Genomic DNA, 20,989 nt, shown 5'->3' with positions numbered 1-20,989 from the left:
AGGGTGAACAGTTTAAAGTTTCTGGGTTTCAGCATCTCTGAAACTCTATGCTGGGCCCAACATACTGATGCAATTACAAAGGTGGCTACATTTCATTGGGAGTTTGAGGTAACTTGGTATATCACCAAAGACTCTCACAAATGTCTACAAATGTACCACGGAGAGCAATCCTTCTGATTACATCATCGTCTGGCATGGAGGGGCCACTGCACAGGGCTGGAAAAAGCTGCAAAAATTTACAATCTCAGCCAGGTCTATTATGGGCTCCAGCACCAAGGACACCTTCAAAAAGTAATGTCTCAAAAAGGCAGCATCCAATATTAAGGGCCCCCATCAGCCAGGGCATGCGCTCTTCTCATTGCTACCATCAGGGAAAAGGTACAGGAGGCTGAAGACACACACAATATTAAAGGCCCCCATCAGCCAGGGCATGCGCTCTTCTCATTGCTACCATCAGGGAAGAGGTACAGGAGGCTGAAGACACACACAATATTAAGGGCCCCCATCAGCCAGGGCATGCGCTCTTCTCATTACTACCATCAGGGAAGAGGTACAGGAGGCTGAAGACACACACAATATTTCAGGAATAGCTTCTTTCCCGCTGCCATCAGATTTCTGGATGGACAAGTAACTCATTACACTGCATCACTTTTCTTTTACTTTCTCGCTCTACTTATCTAATTTTATTTAAACATATATTTCTTATTGTAATTTATAGCATTTTATTATGTATTGCATTGTACTGCTGCTCAAAACAACATACTATATACCAGTGATATTAAACCTGATTCTGACTCCAATTCTGGTTCTGAAATCATAAGGGGCATAGATAAGGTGAATAGCCAAAGTCTTTTCCCCGGGGTAAAAGAATCCAAAATTAGTTTAATGGGAGAGGGAAAAGATTTAAAAGGGACCCGAGGTGGAAACTTTTCCCCCCACACAGAGGGTGGGGAGTATATGGAAAAAAAGCTGGCAGATAAAGTTGGGAACAGTTACAGCATTAACAAAGAGTTTGGCTGGGAAGGAGTTAGATGGATATGGGCCAAATACAGGCAAATGGGACTAGTTCAGTAGACATTCTGCTTTAAAAAAAAGGGAGGCAGAAGCAAATGGTTCCACTGGTTGTGGGGAAAGAATATGATCTAAGAACCCTTTTAAATTCCAAAACATTTGGGCAAGAGGAAAGTGAGGAGGTCTGCCTTCAACAAATGCTGAGAATGATTATTTGTTACCCAAATGGACTGAGCATTACGCTTCAACAGGGAATTGGAGAAATGGTTGGAAAAGTGAAATGAAATGCAGCATTAGAGATGAATGGGATGAAGTGGATACCTCTTTCAATGAGCTAGCACTAATCTGATGGGCCAAATCATATTTATTTATTTATTTATTTATTTGTTCATTCTCTCTCCCTCCCCCTCCCAACAACTTTATACCAGGAAGAAATCTCCAGCAGTTTTCAGTTCTCTTACTCTCTCTGGTTATATAATTCTGATTTTATTTTTTGGCAAGTTGGTAATAATTCCCTGTTCCAAACTGTTCCCCAGGTCAGATCTCCCTTACTCTTCCCTCCTCAGTCATATGAGAAACATAGCCATGGCCAATTCTCCACCAGAATACCATACAGCTTACATTCCACCTTTGTCCCGCTCCTCCTCCATCACATCCAAAACCCACAGGAATGAAGAGGAACTTATAACAAAAAAACAGATATTTTGACAAGCACAAACATCCAAATGAGGAAACCCTTTTTTGAAAAGCATATTATATGAAACAGTTTAGTTACTATTCAATGGCCTATCCAATAATTGCTTCCTTGAGTAACTGGAGATAGACTCAATCATGAACTCTCTCGACCAATGTTAACTGACCTGCAGAACACTTAAAGGATTTTCTGGGTTTTCTTTCAGATTTCCAATACCCACAGCATTTAGCTTTTGCATAATTTAGCAGCAACTGGAGGATTTTGGCTGATGAATAATACAAATTACTTCAGCAGCAACAATTGCCATGGATATTGGTCAGTGAGTGAAAAGCTGACCAGTTGGCTTCAGTTGTATCAGAGACCCGAGCCCAACACAGACAAACAATGTTACAGAGTGAAAACTTTGCCTCTCCAACTGCCCAACCATTTCATGAACATTTCAGAAGACCTATTCCGAACCCACGCAGGGATGCCATCACAAAGAAGGCATGCAGAGGCTCTACTTCATCACAAGTTTGAGGATTTTTACATTTCTATACATGTACAGTGGAGACCATTCTGACCGGTTGCATCACTGGCTGGTACTGAGACTCCAATGCACAGGATCACAAAGGGGTGTAGACTCAGCTTGCTGCATCATGGGCACAACCCTCCACACCATCAAGGACACCTTCAAAACGCAGTGACTCAAGCAAGTAGCATCCATCATGTAGGGAGCTCACCGTCTGGGACCTGCCCTCTTCTCACTATTACCAACAGGGAGGTGACGCAGGAGCCCCAAGACCTACAATTCACAATACAGAAATTTCAAAAGCTTCCTCCCCTCTGCCTCCAGATTTGTGAGTGGTCCTTGAACACTACTCCAGATCCACGGAATGATGTGCTGGTTCTGGAGAAGGTCCAGGAGGCTCAGGAATGACCCCAGGAGTGAAAAGCTTAATATGCAAGGTGTATAAGACGAGAGGCATTGATCGTGTGGATAGTCAGAGGCTTTTTCCCAGGGCTGGGATGGCTAACACAAGAGGGCACAGTTTTAAGCTGCTTGGAAGTAGGTACAGAAGAGATCAGAGGTAAATTTTTTTTAATGCAGAGTGGTGAGTGCATGGAATGGGCTGCCAGCGACAGTGGTGGAGGCAGATACAACAGAGTCTTTTAAGAGACTCTTGGATAGGTACATGCAGCTTAGAAAATAAAGGACTGTGGGTAACCCTAGGTAATTTCTAAAGTAAATATGTTTTCGACACAGCTTTGTGGGCCGAAGGGCCTGTATTGTGCTGCAGGTTTTCTGTGTATGACGAATGACAAGTTTCTCCGATCCCGTACTTGATAAAATTCACAAGGACGAGGGTGTATGTGTGTGTTGGGGGGGGGGGGTGGGAAAGAATTAGGTTGAAATCTCACTGAAACTTAGAGAATACTGAAAGGCCTGTCTAGAGTGGATGTGGAAAGGATCATTTATTATTAGGATAGTTTAGGATCCACAGGCACAGCCTCAGAATAAATGGGTGTCCTTCTTAAACTGAGATGAGGAGGTCTTTCTTCAGCTTGAGGACGGTGAATTCATTCCCATAGAGAGCTATGGATTCTAAGGCAAAGATTGAAAAGTTTGATTGGAAAGGAAGTTAAGGGATATAGTAGGAGAATGCGACTGAGAAAAAAAAATATCCTGTCGAAAGGTTTTGGCCTAAAGTGTCCACTGTACTCTTTTTCATAGATGCTGCCTGAGCTGCTGAGTTCCTCCATCATTTTGTGCGTGTTGCTCAGCTTTCCTGCATCTGCAGATTTTCTCTTCTTTGTGAGAAAAAAGTCTGCCATGTTTGAATGGCGGGACAACCAATAAGCTGAATGGATTGATTCTGCTCCTATGTTATGGCTTTATGAAAGTGAATTTTTATTAGTAATTTTTACGTTGGCAGTGAGTTGTGATTGATGAATTCCCGATACAAGAACTGCTATAACACAGAACCAAAACATTAGTTTCAAGCTACAGATTCACTTGTGACGTCACCAACTATTTAACAAGTGACACATTAGGCTGCTTTACTAAGCTGAAGAAATCTGGGATCCATGAGCCAGTGCTCATTAGGGGGTTTGAGATGGAGAGGGTCAGTAACTTTAAATTCCTGGCCATTATAATATCAGAGGATCTGTCCTGGAACCAGCACATAAGTGCCATTTCAATGGAAGCACGGTAGTGCCTTTACTTTCTTAGACGCTTGCGCACTTTCGGCACATCATCTAAAACTTTAGCAAACATCTATAGATGCACAATGCAGAGTATCCTGTCTGGTGATGTCACGGCCTGGTATGGAACCATCACTGCACAAGCACAGGAAAAAAAAGGCTACAAAAACGTAACAGACAAAGTCAGTTCATCACAGACAAAGCCCTCCCCATCACTGAACACATTTACAAAATGCATTGTCATAAGGTATCAGTATCCATGAAGGACCCCCATCATCCAGGACATACTCTCTTCTTGCTGAGGCCATCAGGAAGGACGTACAGGAGCCTCAGGAACAGTTATTATCCTTCAGCCACCAGGCTCCTGAACCAGCGTGGATAACTTCACTCACCACATCACTGAATGCAACCTACTGACTCCATTCAAGGATTCCATAGCTTGTGGTCTCAGTATTATTATTGCTATTTGCACAGATTATCTTCTTTTGTACATTGGTTGCTTGTCATCTTTATTTGGGTGTAGTTTTTCCACTGATTCCACTGTGAATGCCTACAAGAAACTGATTCTCAGGACAGTATTTGGTGATACATACATACCTTGATAGCAAGTTGACTCCGATTTTTTTTTTGCCAGGATGAACAAATGTCTAGGAATAATTATTACTGTGGGATGTTCCAACCTACAAAGTACAAATTACAAGTGCGATGAGCTACTCCTCACATGCCTGTGTAGTTGAAGGACCAACAGATTTTACACCACCCAGGAAAGAGCAGCCTATTATCTCTAATATGATCATTTGCTCTGCCAATGGCGCACAGTGGCTAGAGTGTGTACTATCTGATAAATGCACTGCCCTTACTTGACCCTGGAATTATGCCCATTGTTGGCAAGTCAACTCTAACTAATTTCGATTGATGCATCATAGAAAGCATCTTATGCAGATGCATCATAGCTTAGCACGGTAACTGCTCTGCACCTGACTGCAGGAAACTGTAGAGTTGTGGACAGTTCAGCACATCATGGAAACCAGCTTCCCGTCTATACTTCGCTCAGTGAAGCAGCAGCATTATCAAAGACTCCATACACCCCAGACATGATCTCTTCTCTGCTCTTCTATTGGCAGAAGATTCAAAATCCTGGAAACACTTACCAGCTTCTACCCTGCTTTTATAAAAGGTATTAAATGGTTTCCTTGTACGATGAGACAGATTCTTGACCTCACAATCTACCTCATTTTACTGTTTACCTGCACTCTCTTTATGGTGTTGTACTTTATTCTGAATTGTTGTCGTTTTACCTTGTTCTCTATGTTCTCCTCGTACCTCTACTGCAATGTGTAATGACGTGATCTGTGTAAACAAGCTTTTCAGTGCATCTACGTGACAATAACAAACCAGTTCCAATTCCGGACAACTCCGACAGCACTTCCCAAACACAAAACTTCTACCACTAGGAAGTACAACAGCAGGTGGAACATGGGCCATCTGGAAGCAGATTGTGGATTGAAATCTGTAACTCAATACTCAGTACTGTGGCACTAGTTTTACCACATGGATTGCCTCAAGAACCATCATTTAACTGTGGTAACCATCAAGGACAACAAGTGCAAATCCTGGGAAATGAATGGACTCTTTAAAAAAAACCAGTGATACCTTTGTCAGCACAACTTTAACCACCACTCGCTTTCATTTCAGGTTGCTAGGCAACCAAGGCAGAACTCAGAGGAGTCTGGCCATCCGCCTACACTAGGCAGATATTTTCATACAAGTCAATAAGTTTCTATTAATCCATCACTGACATTTCATTGCCATTTCTCTTGAACTCTGATTCTCTGAGCTAGAAATGCAAGTCCCCGCCAACACTGGAAGATAATAATAGTAACAAATGTCATAATTAGACAAGAATGGACAAGCATGTAACACCTCTTCTCAGGGCTCCCGGATGTACAAATGTACATCCTCAGTTTTCCCAAAGCTGAAATCTAGAATCAGTGACCAAGATACCAAAAACTTGAGAGTACAAATTGCCAATCTTCACAATCAGTCTAATAGACTAGACATCAACGTCTCAGGCAACAAAAATAATATAGGTACAGGCACTCAAGTCAGTTATTGGCTTCAAATTAAAAGTGCTTCTAAACACTGGGCCATTCAAATATCTTTTGTGATCTCAATGCTCAATTCCTCAGAGCTCAAAATAAATCTCAGCTCAAATACACCAGACTGGCTGCACAGAAGCTTTAAAGTACTTAATCACGATGTGATTCTTGGAAGTTTATGTACGTTAATTCATTTATTATTGTCACATGCACAAGGATCTATATCTCTATATCCCTCACTAAAATGCAGAATATAGTGTTACGGATGCAGAAAAAGAGCAGTGCAGATAGAGACAATAGAGAGAGTTGGGTGCCAAACATGTGCCAATGGGTACAGTTGGCACAGACAAATTAAGCTAACAGGGCTGATTCCAATGTGCAGGAGTCCATATGGATCATGGAGTATCAAAATAAGAAAGCCACATTAACCCTACAAGTGAAACCTTGGCTAGAAAGGATTATCCCAACTACCAACATTTCAAAGGCTTCCCTGTGTCAATGATGCAGATAGGTAACTGATAAACATTAGCTCAAAACATACACACACACTCCCCCCCCCCAAATGAGGAGGTCCACAGCTACAGCACTCAAACTACAAGCCTCCAAAACAACCCTGCCCCAAGGTATTTACCAGCACAACGACCAACAATTTATCCTGCCCAATTATGTTTTGCACCCATTTTACAAAGGAAAAGGCTCTTTGTAAAGCAGCAACAAAGCAAGCTAACTGTAAATATTCTTATTGACATGTACTACCTCAGCACAACGATGAGGCTGGGAAGTGCAATAGTATTTTTATTGCACAGTCACTCTTTGATGCCTGGCTTGGAACTCAGTGTGATGTGGAAATTGCCCCGTCCCTGGTGCAGTGGATCTGAAATGTAGCTGCATGCACACACATTATGTGCTGGCATTTGTTCTGATGTCATAGAGCACAGAAACAGGCCCTTCAGCCCATCTACACCATGCCAACCTGTTTTCCTGCCTAGTTCCATCTACTCATATCCAGACCATAGCCCTCCATACCTCTCCCATCAATATACTTAAAAAGCTTACCATAAATGTTACAATTGAATTTGCATCCACAACCGACCTTAGCAGCTCATTCCACATTTAGACCACAAGACCAAAAGAAATAGGAGCAGAAGCAGGCCATTTGGCCCATCGAGACTACTCTGCCATTCAATCATGGGCTGATCCAATTCTTCCAGTCATCCCCACTCCCCTACCTTCACCCCATACCCTTTGATGCCCTGGCTAATCAAGAACCTATCTATCTCTGCCTTAAAAACACCCAATGACTTGGCCTCCACAGCCACTCGTGACAACACATTCCACAGATTTACCACCCTCTGACTAAAGTAATTTCTCTGCATCTCAGTTCTAAAAGGACGTCCTTCAATCCTGAAGTTGTGCCCTCTTGTCCTAAAATCCCCTACCATGGGAAATAACTTTGCCATATCTAATCTGTTCAGGCCTTTTAACATTCAGAATGTTTCTATGAGATCCCCCCTCATTCTCCTGAACTCCAGGGAATACAGCCCAAGAGCTGCCAGACGTTCCTCATATGGTAACCCTTTCATTCCTGGAATCATTCTTGTGAATCATCTCTGAACCATCTCCAATGTCAGTATATCCTTTTCTAAAATAAGGAGCCCAAAACTGCACACAATACTCCAAATGTAGTCTCATGAGTGCCTTATAGAGCCTCAATATCACATCCCTGCTCTTATATTCTATACCTCTAGAAACGAATGCCAACATTGCATTCACCTTCTTCACCACTGACTCAACCTGGAGGTTAACTTTTAGGGTATCGTGCACAAGGACTCCCAAGTCCCTTTGCATCTCTGCATTTTGAATTCTATCCCCATCTAAATAATAGTCTGCCCATTTATTGCTTTCACCAACATGCATGACCATACACTTTCCAACATTGTATTTCATTTGCCACTTCCTTGCCCATTCCCCTAAACTATCTAAGTCTCTCTGCAGTCTGTTTCCTCAACACTACCTGCTCCTCCACCTAACTTTATATCAATGGCAAATTTAGCCACAAATCCATTAATACCATAGTCCAAATCATTAACATACATTGTAAAAACCAGCGGTCCCAACACCGACCCCCTTGGAACTCCGCTGGTAACCAGCAGCCAGCCAGAATAGGATCCCTTTATCCCCACTCTCTGTTTTTTGCTGACCAGCCAATGCTTCACCCATGCGAGCAACTCCCCTGTAATTCCATGGGCTCTTATCTTGCTAAGCAGCCTCATGTACGGCACCTTGTCAAAGGCCTTCTGAAGATCCAAGTACATCACATCTACTACATCTCCTTTGTCATCCCTGCTCGAAGTTTCCTCAAAAAAATTGCAATAGGTTAGTCAGACAGGATTTTCCTTTCAGGAAACCATGCTGGCTTTGAGCCATCTTGTCATGTGCCTGCAGGTATTCTGTAATCTCATCCCTAACAATAGATTCCAACAACTTCCCAACCACTGATGTTAGGTGAACAGGTCTATAGTGTCCTTTCTGCTGCCTCTCACCTTTCTTAGTGGAGTAACATTTGCAATGTTCCCGTCATCCGGTACAATGCCAGAATCCATCTATTCTTGAAAGATCAACGTTAATGCCTCCGCAATCTCTCCAGTATTCCTTCAGGTGAGGAGATTTATCCACCCTCAGACCATTAAGCTTCCTGAGCACCTTCTCAGTCATAATTTTCACTGTACATACTTCACTTCCCTGACACTCTTGAATGTCCAGTATACTGCAGACATCTTCCACTGTGAAGACTGATGCAATATACGCATTCAGTTCCTCTGCCATCTCTGATTACAGTATTTCCAGCATGATTTTGTATTGGCTCTATATCTACCCTCGACTCTTTTTTACCCTTTATATACTTAAACAAGTTTTGAGTATCTTCTTTGATATTAGTCGCCAGCTTCCTTTCATAAGTCATCTTTTTCTTCCTTTTTTTGGCGTGTGCGTCTGTGCGATGATGTCTTTTTCAAGCCTTTACAAGGCGCGGAACGAGAGAGAGAGAGAGACTGTGTGGCACGCCACTCCTCACGCAGACACTTTCGCAGTATTTTTCCCTTCTGTTTTTATTTTACAAGATCGAGTTGCGATCTCGACACTCAACCCAGCATGGATGGAAAACGTACTCGGGATTCGAACCCGGGAACTTCTGTTCCGGGGTCTGGCGCTGATGTCATTGTGCCACCAGCCAGCCCATCTTTTCCTTCCTAATGACCTTCTTAGTTTCCTTCTGCTAGCTTTTAAAAAGCTCCCCAATCCTCTATCTTCCCACTAGCCCTGGCTTCCTTGTATGCCCTCTCTTTTGCTTTTACTTTGGTTCTGACTTCACTTCCTTCTTCCCTTTGAAAATTTCTTATTTGGAATTTATCTGTCTTGCACTTCCATCATTTTTTGCAAAAACTCCAGCCATTGCTGCTCTGCTGTCCTTCCTGCAAATGTCCCTTTCCAGTCAACTTCAGCCAGTTCCCCTCTCATGCCATTGTAATTTCCTCTATTCCACTGAAATACCAACACAATGAAATTTGAGAGGGAAAAAAATAAAATCCAATGTGAACTCGATCATATCGTGATCACTGTTCCCCAAGGGTTCCTTAACCTTAAGCTCTCTTATCACCTCTGGATCATTGCACAACACCCAATCCAGCACAGCCGATCCCCTAGTGGGCTCAACAACAAGCCATTCTAAAAAGCCATCCCTTAGACATTCTACAAATTCTCTCTCGAGGTCCATTACGGACCTGGTTTTCCCAATCCGCTTTCATGTTAAAATCCTCAACGATTACCATGACATTGCCTTTCTGACACACCATGTCTATCTCCCGCTATAATTTGTAATCCACATCCCGGCTGCTGTTTGGAGGCCTGTATAGAACTGCCATTAAGGTCCTTTTACCTTTGCCATTTCTTAACTCAACACAGAGACCCTACACCTTCCAATCCTAGGTCATCTCTTCCTAATTTTATATTATTTCTTATACACAAAGCCTCACCATCCCCTCTGCCTACTAACCTATCTTTCTGATATACCATATATCCTTGGACGCTCAGCTCCTAATGGCTGCCATCCTTTAGACAAGTTTCAGAGACGGCCACAATGTCATATTTGCCAATCTGTTGCTGAAGTTCAAGACTGTCCATTTTACTCCTTATGCAGGGTGCATTCAGATACAACACTTGCAGTCCAATATTTGTTGCTTTCTGTTTTAATTGCTCCATGCCTCTATTGCCCGGTAACTCATGCCACTACTCTGAGTGAGGAGTTCCCCGTCAAGTTCCCCTTAAATATTTCACCTCTCACCCTATACCAAGGACACAGCCTAGAAGACTGGCGTGCCAGGGAGAGGGGGAGGGGGAGGCTGTGGCATGTCAAACTACCGGGTGAACAAGTAATCTCTGGGGAACAACAAGTCTGTCTTTATTGTTGTTTTGCTGCATGCTTGGGGGAGCACCAATGACATTTTGCTGGTGGGGGAGGGGGGATCGTCACATTGCTGCTACTTATGCGTGGATGGGGGGAGCTGCGGGGGCTTTGGGGTTCCAACATTTAACTGTCATTCATTCTTTGGGGCACTCCTCTGTTTTCGTGGATGGTTGTGAAGAAAAAGAATTTCAGGATGTATATTGTATACATTGCTCTGACATTAAATGTACCTTTGAAACCTATGACATTCAATTCTAGTATCGCCCAACATCAAGGGAGAAAGCCTGCATGTATTTATCTTATTAATATCCCTCATAATTTTGTACACCTCTCCACACACATTATCTAGGTCTTTAAAAGGTTTAAAAAAAAATCACTAAATTTATGGACTAACTGTTCCAACAACTAAGGGTTCAAGAACTAGGAGGCAAAGATTGCATATAGATACAAGCATATATAGATTTAAGAGCATATAGATTCTGCATGACCTTTGTCTTTGTTCAGCACAGAAACAGGCCCTTTGGCCCATCTGACCGGGGACAACCCGTTGTTCTGCCTAGTCCCATCTACACACACCCAAGCCATAGCACTCCATACCCCTTTCATCCACGCACCTATCTGAACCTCATTTAAATTTTTCAATGTATGTTTTTCTCTTAAATGACAGTTTCTTAATAAGTGATATTCTGTTAACTGTTGCAATAAATGTGAACTAACCTGCTGGGTTCCTCCACCATTCTGTGTGGATTACTACAAAGATGAAGGTGATATGGAGGGAAACAATGACTGAGAGGAAGATTTTATTTTGTACTGTGAGCACTTTAGGTATGGAAGGCACTCCCAGAGGTGGATTCAGCTGCAGCATTTGGAAGGATCTGAAAGGCAACAATTTACAAGGCAATGAGAAAAGAAAGGAAGTGATTCCTCTGACGATGATGACTAATTGCCTTCTCAGACAGTCCCCCAGAATCGAGATTGACTTGCTTCCACCCCAGTTTGTGGCTTCTGAGGTGACTGACAAGGAGAACGTGGGACATTCAGACCGGTCACAAGGTCCCTGATGGGTCAAATGACCATTGGAGACTTGGTCAACAATAAACAATTGCTGCTGCTTCTGGTAATTTCAGAGAACCATTTTGCACTAGACTATCATTGTCATTCACTAACCTCCTCACAAGCCTTTTACAGTAACTGCCATGGACCCAATAAAGCAGCCTGTATAAACAATGACCCCACCCACCCTGGACATTTTCTCTTCTCCTCTTTCCCATCAGGCAGAAGGCACGAAAGCCTGAAAGCTCACACCACCAGGCTCAAGGACTGCTTCTATTCCACAGCATTGAACAGTCCCCTAGAAAGTCAAGATGGACTCTTGACTTCAATCTGCCTCATCGAGGCCTAGTACCTTATTGTCAGCCTGCATTCCACTTGTTCTGTATCCGTAACATTTTATTCTGTACTGTTAGCTTTCCTTTGTACTACTGCAACGCAGTATGATAAAATGATCAGTATGGATGGCATGCAAAATGGTTTTACAATACACATCACAATGTATTACAAAATAAACAAATTTTCCAATGTATTTATTGATTATTTCCTCTTCTGCCTACTCCTCTCTCAAATCTTCCCCTTTTTTGCTCCCCTCCCCCGGCTTCTTTTCATTATAATTTTTATTTCCCAGGTACTAATGGACGGTCATCAACCAGTTTTCTTTTCTCCACACACACTGCCTGACCTGCAAGGTGTTTCCAGCAATCCCCATTTTACTTCACTCAGTATATAAAGTCTGAGTTGACGTCATTTAGTTTCACTGTGATCCTGTGCACAGTATCCAATGCATCACTGCTAATTCAGTCAAAAATAACAGCAGTCTTTACAAAGCTGGCCCAGCATTAAAACAGACTGCAAAAAAAAAATTAGCCCAGTACTTTTCATGCAACATTTGCAAAGGTCACAAGGAGTGTGCAGGCCTATTGTTTTCAAACTGAGGCAATGTCCTTTATAAGGACACTGGTGATGAAGCAGTTGCACAGAAATAGAACATTAATATTGAAACAAACAGTCATATTGATTAAACAGAGTCTTTCCATCTCCTCCTCATTACATACACCACAAACTACTGTTTGATCGCTCAATGTTCCTTACTGTACATTAGGAATTCATAGCTCTGCATTAAAAATGTAACACTTAGGTTTATGAGCACACACACACACACATCCACAAACAACTTTAAGCTGGAGTGGAAGATAATGGTGAGTCACAGACAGCAAGCTGAATACACTGTGAATAAGGCCTCTCTCCTCCCACACACCTCTAACCATTTAAACAATTAGGTTAAAGATGCATCTAATTTATCACACAAATTATTACAACAAGTTGTTGAAAGGGTATAATAGGCCTCGAGCTTCAATTAGTGGCCAGTAAAGGTGTGTTAAACTAGTCCCACACAATAGAAAGGAGAGAGGAATCAGTGTCTGAAAGCAGTCCCTGTGCCAAATGGCCTTCCATCCATCAATTCAACTTTGGTACTACAAGTTTTACTCAAAAATTCTTAACCACGCTGCATACAAGGAACTAAAAGCAGGAGTAGATCACAAGGTTCCTCAACGCTGTGCTGCCATTCGATCGGCTCATGGCTGATCGTCTCCAGGCTTCAACTCATTCCCTGTGCTGCAACCCCATAGGCCACAAACCCCTTTCAAAGATTTATCCATCTTCACTTTAAATACTTCTCGTGAGCTAGCCAGCATAAGTCTCTGGAGCAGCAAATTCTAAAAATCCACTCCTTTCTGTGAGAAGGAATTTCCATGTACCTCAGTTTTAAATGTGCCCCCGTTTACGATTTTCCGTATGTGATATTATTTCAACATCTACCTTGTCATGTACCATCGGGATGTTATACGTTTTGATACAATAGCCCCTCATTCTTCTGAACTCCAAAGCATACCTCCTCTCATTCAAACAGAGCACCCTCTGTCACATCCTGACGCATTGACTCAGCGAAGGACTGACAGGGTAGGTGGGGAAAGTATTCTTATCATGCAGGACAGCCTAAAACAAAGGGGCACAACTCAGGCTAAGGGGTTGGCCGTCTAGGACTGAATTGAGGAATATAATGTTTGTTCAGAAGGCTGTAACCAACCAAGAGAGGAATGGGGATGGACCAGCATCGAGTATATTCAAGGCTGGATTTGGCAAGGTTTTGGAGACAGGAGGAGGATCAGGATCAACCATAATGAACAGTGGGACAGGTGTCAGGGATTGATAAGAAGGAAGGGAAAGCACAGGCAGGTACAGATATCACGTTCCTACTTCTAGCCCTCACCTGGATACAGGTTCACTCACCAGCTTGTGCTTCTCCCAACCTCTTATCCTGGCTTCTGCCCTTTTTACCCCCCCCCATTCTTGAGGAAGGCTCTTGGTCCAAAGCATCCAGCATTCTCTCCCCTCCATCAATGCTGTCTGACCTGCTCCAGCACTTTGTGCATGTTGCTCTTGCTTCCATTTCTCAGATTATGTTTGAACATACCTTTAACCTGCTCTCCTGACTGTACCTCCGGTGGTCTGCAAGAGTTATTCTGGGTTTATTTGCTCTATTTTAAATGTGCATATTACACAAATTGTTCAGAAGCTAAATATGTCTTTATTAAATCATTCCTCAGATAACTAACAAGCCAGGTCACTCTCCCACACTGTCTCTCAGAACCTAGTGGCAATCAGTACCATAAGCAACACAATAACATCATAGAAACCTTCACATTCAAGGCCAGTTCTGAGCAAATTACTAAAGTCTGTCAGAGAGTAAATGAACATTAAGGCAAATGTCTACTTATGAAGGACAGTCAGAGAGGATTGGTGAAGGAGAGGTAGAGTTTGTCTACAGTCTACTTTTTTGGATGAAATTACCAACATGTTAGATAAAAGAAGGGAAACTAATTTTCTTCATACATGCACATTTAGTGGCATCACTGGCATGGCCCGACAGTTAGTACCCATCCCTATCTATTTGAACATCACCAATGGCCTGTCCTGGACAAACCATGTGGGCACCACGGCCTAGAAAGTACACTAGTGTCTCAAGTTTTTCTAGGAGGCAAAAGAAATTTAGTATGACCCGGTGGGCACTTAACAATTCTTAAAATCGTAGCAACATCATGGTTTGGTATGGCAACTGCTCTAGCTGAGACTGCAGAGGGTTTATGGACACAGCTCAGCACATCATGAGATCGTACCTCCCTTCCAGGGACTCTGTCTACACTTCCCGCTGCCTTGGTAAAGCAGCCAGCATAATCAAAGATCCCACCCACCCGGATGTTCGCTCTTCTCACCCCTCCCAACAGGCAGAAGGTACAGAAGCCTGAAAGCACGTATAGCCAGGCTCAAGGACAGCTTTTATTCTGCTATTACAAGACTATTAACTGGCCCTCTTGCACATTAAGATAGATTCTGAGATCAAAAGCCCATCGCACTATAGCCTTGCAACTTATCGTCTGCCGGCACTGCATTTTCTCATATTCCACGTTCTGTTATTGCTTTTCCTGTGTATTACCTCAATGTACTGAGGTGACGAAATAATCTGTATGGATGGCAGGCAAAATAAACGTGGCAATGATAAACCAATTTACTAATATGACTACCTCTGAACTGAGCAACTAATACAGCACAGAATAAGCTCGTCTGTCAATGATGTTTTACCAAAATAATTACTCACCCAACCTCCTTTGCCTCTTCAGGTGGTCCATATCCCTCCATTTACTCAACTCAATTCATGAACTGATTCCACAGCCTATGGACTTTCAAGGACTCTACAACTCATGTTCTCTGCATTAATTTATTATTATGTCTTATGTCTTTGCTTTTGCACAGGTTGTCTACTTTTGTACAGTGGTTGTTTGTCAGTCTTAGTTTGCATGTAGTTTTTCCTTGATTCTCCTGGATTTCTTTGGTCAACTGTGAACGTCTGCAAGAAAATGAATCTCAGGGCAGTATATGGTGACACATATATAAGTTTACTTTGAGCTTTGATTGGCTGTATATTCATTTGCTTATCAAAGAGGCTCGTAAAAGTGACGTGTTGGTTCATTTCAGTAGACAACTACAGTACCATGGATCTGGAGTCATACATAGGCCAAACTGGCCTAGAATGCTGCATTTCTTTCTCTGAGGAATTCAAAAATGGATTTTGAAAAAATAAAAACAATCCTGTAGTCCATCTTCTTGAGACCAGCCTTCGTTATTACAATTTATATTCCCCTTCCTCTGTGGTGGGATTTCAAAGGATAACTCCAGATAAGTAGGCCAGCCTTCTTTAAGCCCACTTTTGGGCCTCACCAAAAGTGCTGACTAATTACATTGCAATTTTAGGAAATCTGATAAAATTTCCAACAGGGATCATTCACAAAAATTGATGTGGATTGAATTAAGATAACATGCGATACAAGTCAAGACTTTTGGGAAGGTTGGAAACAAACAGCAAGGACAAAATTTTGCCACCCAATTTGGCAAGGTGTGTGGAAAGTGGTGTTCCCCCAAGGGTAAGTGCTCGGACAAATGAAACAAAATACTGCAAATGCTCAGGGCTGGCAGCACTGCAAGGAGTGGTGTGAACGGTTTCTTTCTTCACCAGTGACATGGTCTGCTGAGTACTTCCAGAACTGTGTATTTTGTATCAGACCCTCTGGTCTGCCTCACTCTCAACTTCTGAAGCCTCTACTTTTCATCCAGGCCAGCTGAAGGAATGAAGAGCTCTATGTCCAAGTTTGCGGAACTGCCAAGTTAGGAGTTATAGCATGTTGTGTAGCTGTCAGCAGAGACTACAGGCAGTTTAACAAGCAGTAAAGCAAGCGATGGATCCAACACAACATTAGGATGTGTGATTCAATAGTGAGAAAAAGGTTGTTCTGGTTTAGGACAGGGATTTGTCCCAAGTGGACATAAGCTCCAAGATGCAAACAGTGATCAAAGATCTAACAAGAAGTTGGTCTTTATCATAAAGAAAATAAAATGACGTCACAAACAAAGTCCAAGGAGAATACACTGGCTTGGAGTGAGGATACACCCATGACCAAATCAGATACTGAAGGACTAAATCATGCCAAAACTAATATTGCCTCCCAAGTTTAACAGTTGAGATACAACCTATATCCAGATTCCACAAAATGATAATGGAGAATTAATTCTTTTGCCTTAACATTCAAAAATAGGAGGGTGTAATATCCAAACCAGAAGCAGGCCATTTAGAAATGAAATCAGGAAGCTCTTTCTCCAAACCAAGGCTGCAGGAAACCGATAACATCCTTCCTGAAAGGACTGAATGCCAGGACAGTGGGAACATTCAGGACAGTTGTTCACTGATGACAAGGTTGCAGACCTTAACTCGAACAATCTACAACCTGTTCTCCTCCCACTTGCTACTGACAGTAATGTTTTCATCATAAGCAAGAGGGTAACTAAAGCTACCAGGTGTCAAAGTTCTCCTTTGGCACATTACGATGCACAACAGTGACTGCATTCTACCCGAGACTTTGGCTGTGGTTGTGCAAAATACTATACAAATTCAAATTTTTTTTTCAATCCACACTAATGTCACTGACATCATGCAAAACATTTGGCTTTCTTCTCCAAATCTGACTTCAGCCATTTGATCATTTATCCACCATGTGCAATAGGGAATCCAGGTCACTTCTGTACACTCGGGACAGTGGGTCATTTCTCCCTCCATTACTCATCCAGGCATGGCGCACTTGATAAAACACCTCCACACCATTCCTTCAGAGCCTTGCTTCACACACTCAGTGTACCGTCACAACAAAACTTGGTTCATGAAGAATTTCTCCAGTCATACAGTGTCAACAGTTTTCTGGCTTCATTTATCCCAGTGATTTGTCTGTGCCCTGAAAATAGTTTACAGTGGATCAGACAAATTTTGATCACTTGCTGTAATATATTAATGAATACTGTTTTAATTTGTTCTAATTTTGAATGTGGTTTCTAATTAGGAAAATCAGGTTATTATTGTAGGTAGCCTTTATTATTTAGATATGGAACAATAACTTTGCATTTCTAAACTATTGCAGCCTTTTCCACTGCCACTGATTAAATTAAATAGCTTGTGCAATTGGTAGAGCATCAAATGGCTTCTTCTATTATATTTTTTCTATTACTATCATGACTATGATATTTTTGAAATTCTCCTTGGGCCCCTCTCTAATTACCTGTGTTACAGTTCACCTAACTCAAGGGATGAACAAGTTTAGACCTCACTTCAGGAAATAATTATTTTAAATAAATCAACAGCTGGAAGGCATTACCTAGAATAATGGGAGCCACCATAGCACTGGAATTAATTAAATGGCTAATTGTTGAAGGAGAAAGACTACAGTGTCACTATCTAGGAAGAATTAAAAAATGAGGTAATTCCCTTGCCTCCTCCTGTCCCATTTTGCTTTAGCTTTGAATAACAAGGGATTCTCTGTTTCACTTCAAATTTCATAAGCATTTTTTAAAAATGCAGGCTATTAGAAACACGATATGCATCTGCTTTACGATTGAGCAGCAATGTGTTCAAACTAACAGCACAGCCTATAGAAGCAACAAAAGTTCAAATGTGGACAGGTCTGTCACAATAAACTATGGAGCATGAAATCATTTAATGAATATACAGGGAACCAAAAATAATCAGTACAGAGATGAGTGAAATCAGAATGAAGACAAAACCTCAAGGATTTGCTAAATTCTAAAATACACAATCTGACTTCTCAGGATGTGTGCCCAAAATATTCTCCAGAAGAGTGCCTCAGCATTTGAAGATTCAAATGGAAATCCATTACACATTCTTAGGAGTGTGCTGAAGCTTCAATGGGACAAACATGGAAACAGGAGCAGAAGTAGGTCATACAGCCCCTAAACCATTCAGTAAGAACACAGCTCATCTGATCTTTGCTTTGGCACCATCTTCCACCCTGATCCTCACAAATCCTTGACTTCCTCATATGCTGAGAATCTCACACCTAATACTACAACTCTCTGGTGTAGAGAATTCCAGAATCACCATCCTCTCGATGAAATTCCCCTTCACCTCTATTTTAATGGATGATCCCTTATTCTGAAATTATCCCCTTCTTCAATATTCCACCAGGAATGGGAAACATTCTCTCAGTTTACCTCATGAACTCCAACTCCAGCTCCTGAACCTCAGAGACCACAGGCCCAGGTAGGTTAACCTTGCCTCTTGAGGCCATCTCTTTACACCAGGTACAGACTGGTGTTCCTTGCCTGAACACGAGTGCATGGAGCATAAAACAATAAAGGAGGTTACAGGCCCTTCAACCCAAGATGTCTGTACCAATCATGATGCCAAATTAAACTGCATCTGACCCCCATCCCTCCATTCCATGCATGTTCATGACCCTGTCCAAATGCCTCAAACACCACCATGGGATCTGCATCCACCACCAGAAACCTGGTAGCACATACCCAGCATCAACCACACTCTGTTTTAAAAAAAAAACCTTACCTCATACATCTTTAAACATCCTTCCCTCAGCCTAAAGCCATGCCTTCCGATATTTGACATTCCCACACTGGGAAAAAGACACTGATCATCTAACCTGTCAACACCTCTCTGAATTTTACAAACCTCATTCAAGTCCCCCCTCAGTATCCCATACTCCAGAAAAAACAGTCGAGGTTTGACCAACATCTCCTCACAACTAATACCCTCTAATCCAGGCAGCAACCTGGTAAACCTCCTCTGCACCCCCTTCAAAGCCGTGACCAAAACGGTTAGCAGATCCTTACGGAAGGAAACCCAAATTCTAGACAGTGGTTAGAAATCGGTCGGTTTAGCAAAATAAAAGGCTTGAAAGTGCTTTTACACAAAATGTTAGAACTGATGTTTAGGAGAGTATGGTTTTGTGAAGAAATGGGGTTCCAACCAACCCACATCTTTCCTTCCACGCAGGTGGCTACAGAGACCTTACCCAAGAGCAGCAGGCGGTGGGTCTGCTTGTACTCGCGTTTCTGTTGCTTTAACATCTTGTCGATGCATTTGCTGACCTTCTTGGCCTCTCTGTCTGCTTCTGCGTCCTGCGGCCGGGGCTTGTCGCCCTTGTGCTTGTCCCTGTCCGGCCCTTTGCTGCCCAGTTGCAGAGGCGGAGGCGCCCGCTCTCCCTCTGCGCCGTTCTGCTGCGGCTGCCAGTCCGTCTCCCTGCGGCGGAGCTGCAGCCCGGGGCCGTCGGCGCTCCGTAGCCTGGTTGCCGTGTCCCCCTGGTGTGGCTGCTCGGCCCCCGCTCCAGGGCGCAGCTCCGTGTCGGGGCCGCCGCTGGAGGGATCGCTGAAGAGCCGCGGTCGCAAGCTGTAACACATCCCCATGTCTCAGGAAGCAGGTATACCCCCTCCCTGCCGCAACCCCTTCCATCAGCGCCTCATCCTCACGTTTGCAAGCTCACGAATGCAGCCGGAGACGTCCTTTTTAAGTATCTCTACACATACAGAAAAAAATAAAAAATAAGATATAATACAAATTTATTTAAAATGGCCAGTTTTCCATTGTGAAATCAGCTGGGCCGACGTTGGAGGCACAGATCAGCTGATCCACAGCCACCGAGTGGTCCACCTTACCGTAAATGCTGCAAACAGCCAGCTCACTGAGCAAGCAGTAAAGCTTCCTCTACAAGCAACCTTCCCACCGGAGGTTAACAATGGTCTACACCACTTCCTCGTCTTCTAGAATCGCCTTTAAACCTCCGCTTAAATATGAGATACCGCTATTGCAATTTTGTTCTCTATTCTTGCAAAGTAAAAGCAGATACGAGCAAAATTAATAGGCCACCTTCACTTTGAGTTCAGTGGCTGAAGGGTGTTTAAAGCCGGTTCACACTGTGGAGCCTGGAATTGGGAAGGACTTCTGTTCCTGAAGGAAGTTTACCAGCCTTGTTATGGGGAGCTAACACCTTTTATTGACAAATAGAATATAGAAAGTGGAACATTGCAGCGCAGGACAGGACATTCAGCCCACAGTGTTGTGCAAAACAAATTAAGCTGGTTGCTAATCCCTTCTGCCTACTCAATGTCCATATCCCTCTGTTCTCTGTGTATTTATGTGCCTTTCTAAGAACTTTTTAATGCCTCTATCAGATCTGCCTCCACCATGACCCTGACAGCAAATTCCAGATACCACCATTCTCTGTTTAATAAACCTTGCCCCTCACATCTCATTTGAAGTTTCTCCCCTCACCTTAAACCTGTGCCCTCTAATATTAGATATTTAGGTCCTCGGAAAAAGTTACTAGCTGTCTGTGTATACCTCTGATAATTTTATAAACTTCTGCCAGTCTCCCCTCAGTCTCTGCTGCTCCAGAGAAAACAAGCCATGTTTGTACAATGTCTCGATATAGCACACTCTTATCTAGGCTGCGTCCTAGGAAACTTTTTCTGCACCCTCTCCAAAGCTTCCACATCGTCCTTATAATTGGGAGTGACCAGAATCGAATGCGATACCCCAGATGTGGCCTAACTAGTGTTTATGAAGCTGTAACA

General features: G+C 42.8%; 1 protein-coding gene across 3 annotated transcripts in view; it reads right to left on the bottom strand.

Moving 5' to 3' along the window:
* The window catches only part of LOC134352130 (guanine nucleotide-binding protein G(s) subunit alpha-like), a 394,058-nt gene extending 373,927 nt beyond the window's left edge, over positions 1-20,131 (bottom strand). For 2 of the 3 annotated variants that reach the window (XM_063059357.1, XM_063059374.1), the window contains exon 1: positions 19,432-20,027. In XM_063059357.1, coding sequence (XP_062915427.1) covers positions 19,432-19,822 — 391 coding nt within the window. In that variant the 5' untranslated portion in view covers positions 19,823-20,027. Of the gene's footprint in view, positions 1-19,431; positions 20,028-20,071 lie in introns of those variants that run through there. The other variant, XM_063059366.1, reaches the window with a different exon arrangement.
* Between the last annotated feature and the right edge of the window lie 858 nt (positions 20,132-20,989).

The sequence above is a fragment of the Mobula hypostoma genome, chromosome 1, assembly GCF_963921235.1.
Source record: "Mobula hypostoma chromosome 1, sMobHyp1.1, whole genome shotgun sequence".
Classification (NCBI taxonomy): Eukaryota; Metazoa; Chordata; class Chondrichthyes; order Myliobatiformes; family Myliobatidae; genus Mobula; species Mobula hypostoma.
Note: the sequence above shows the minus strand (reverse complement) of the source record. Positions and strands in the feature narration are given on the sequence as shown.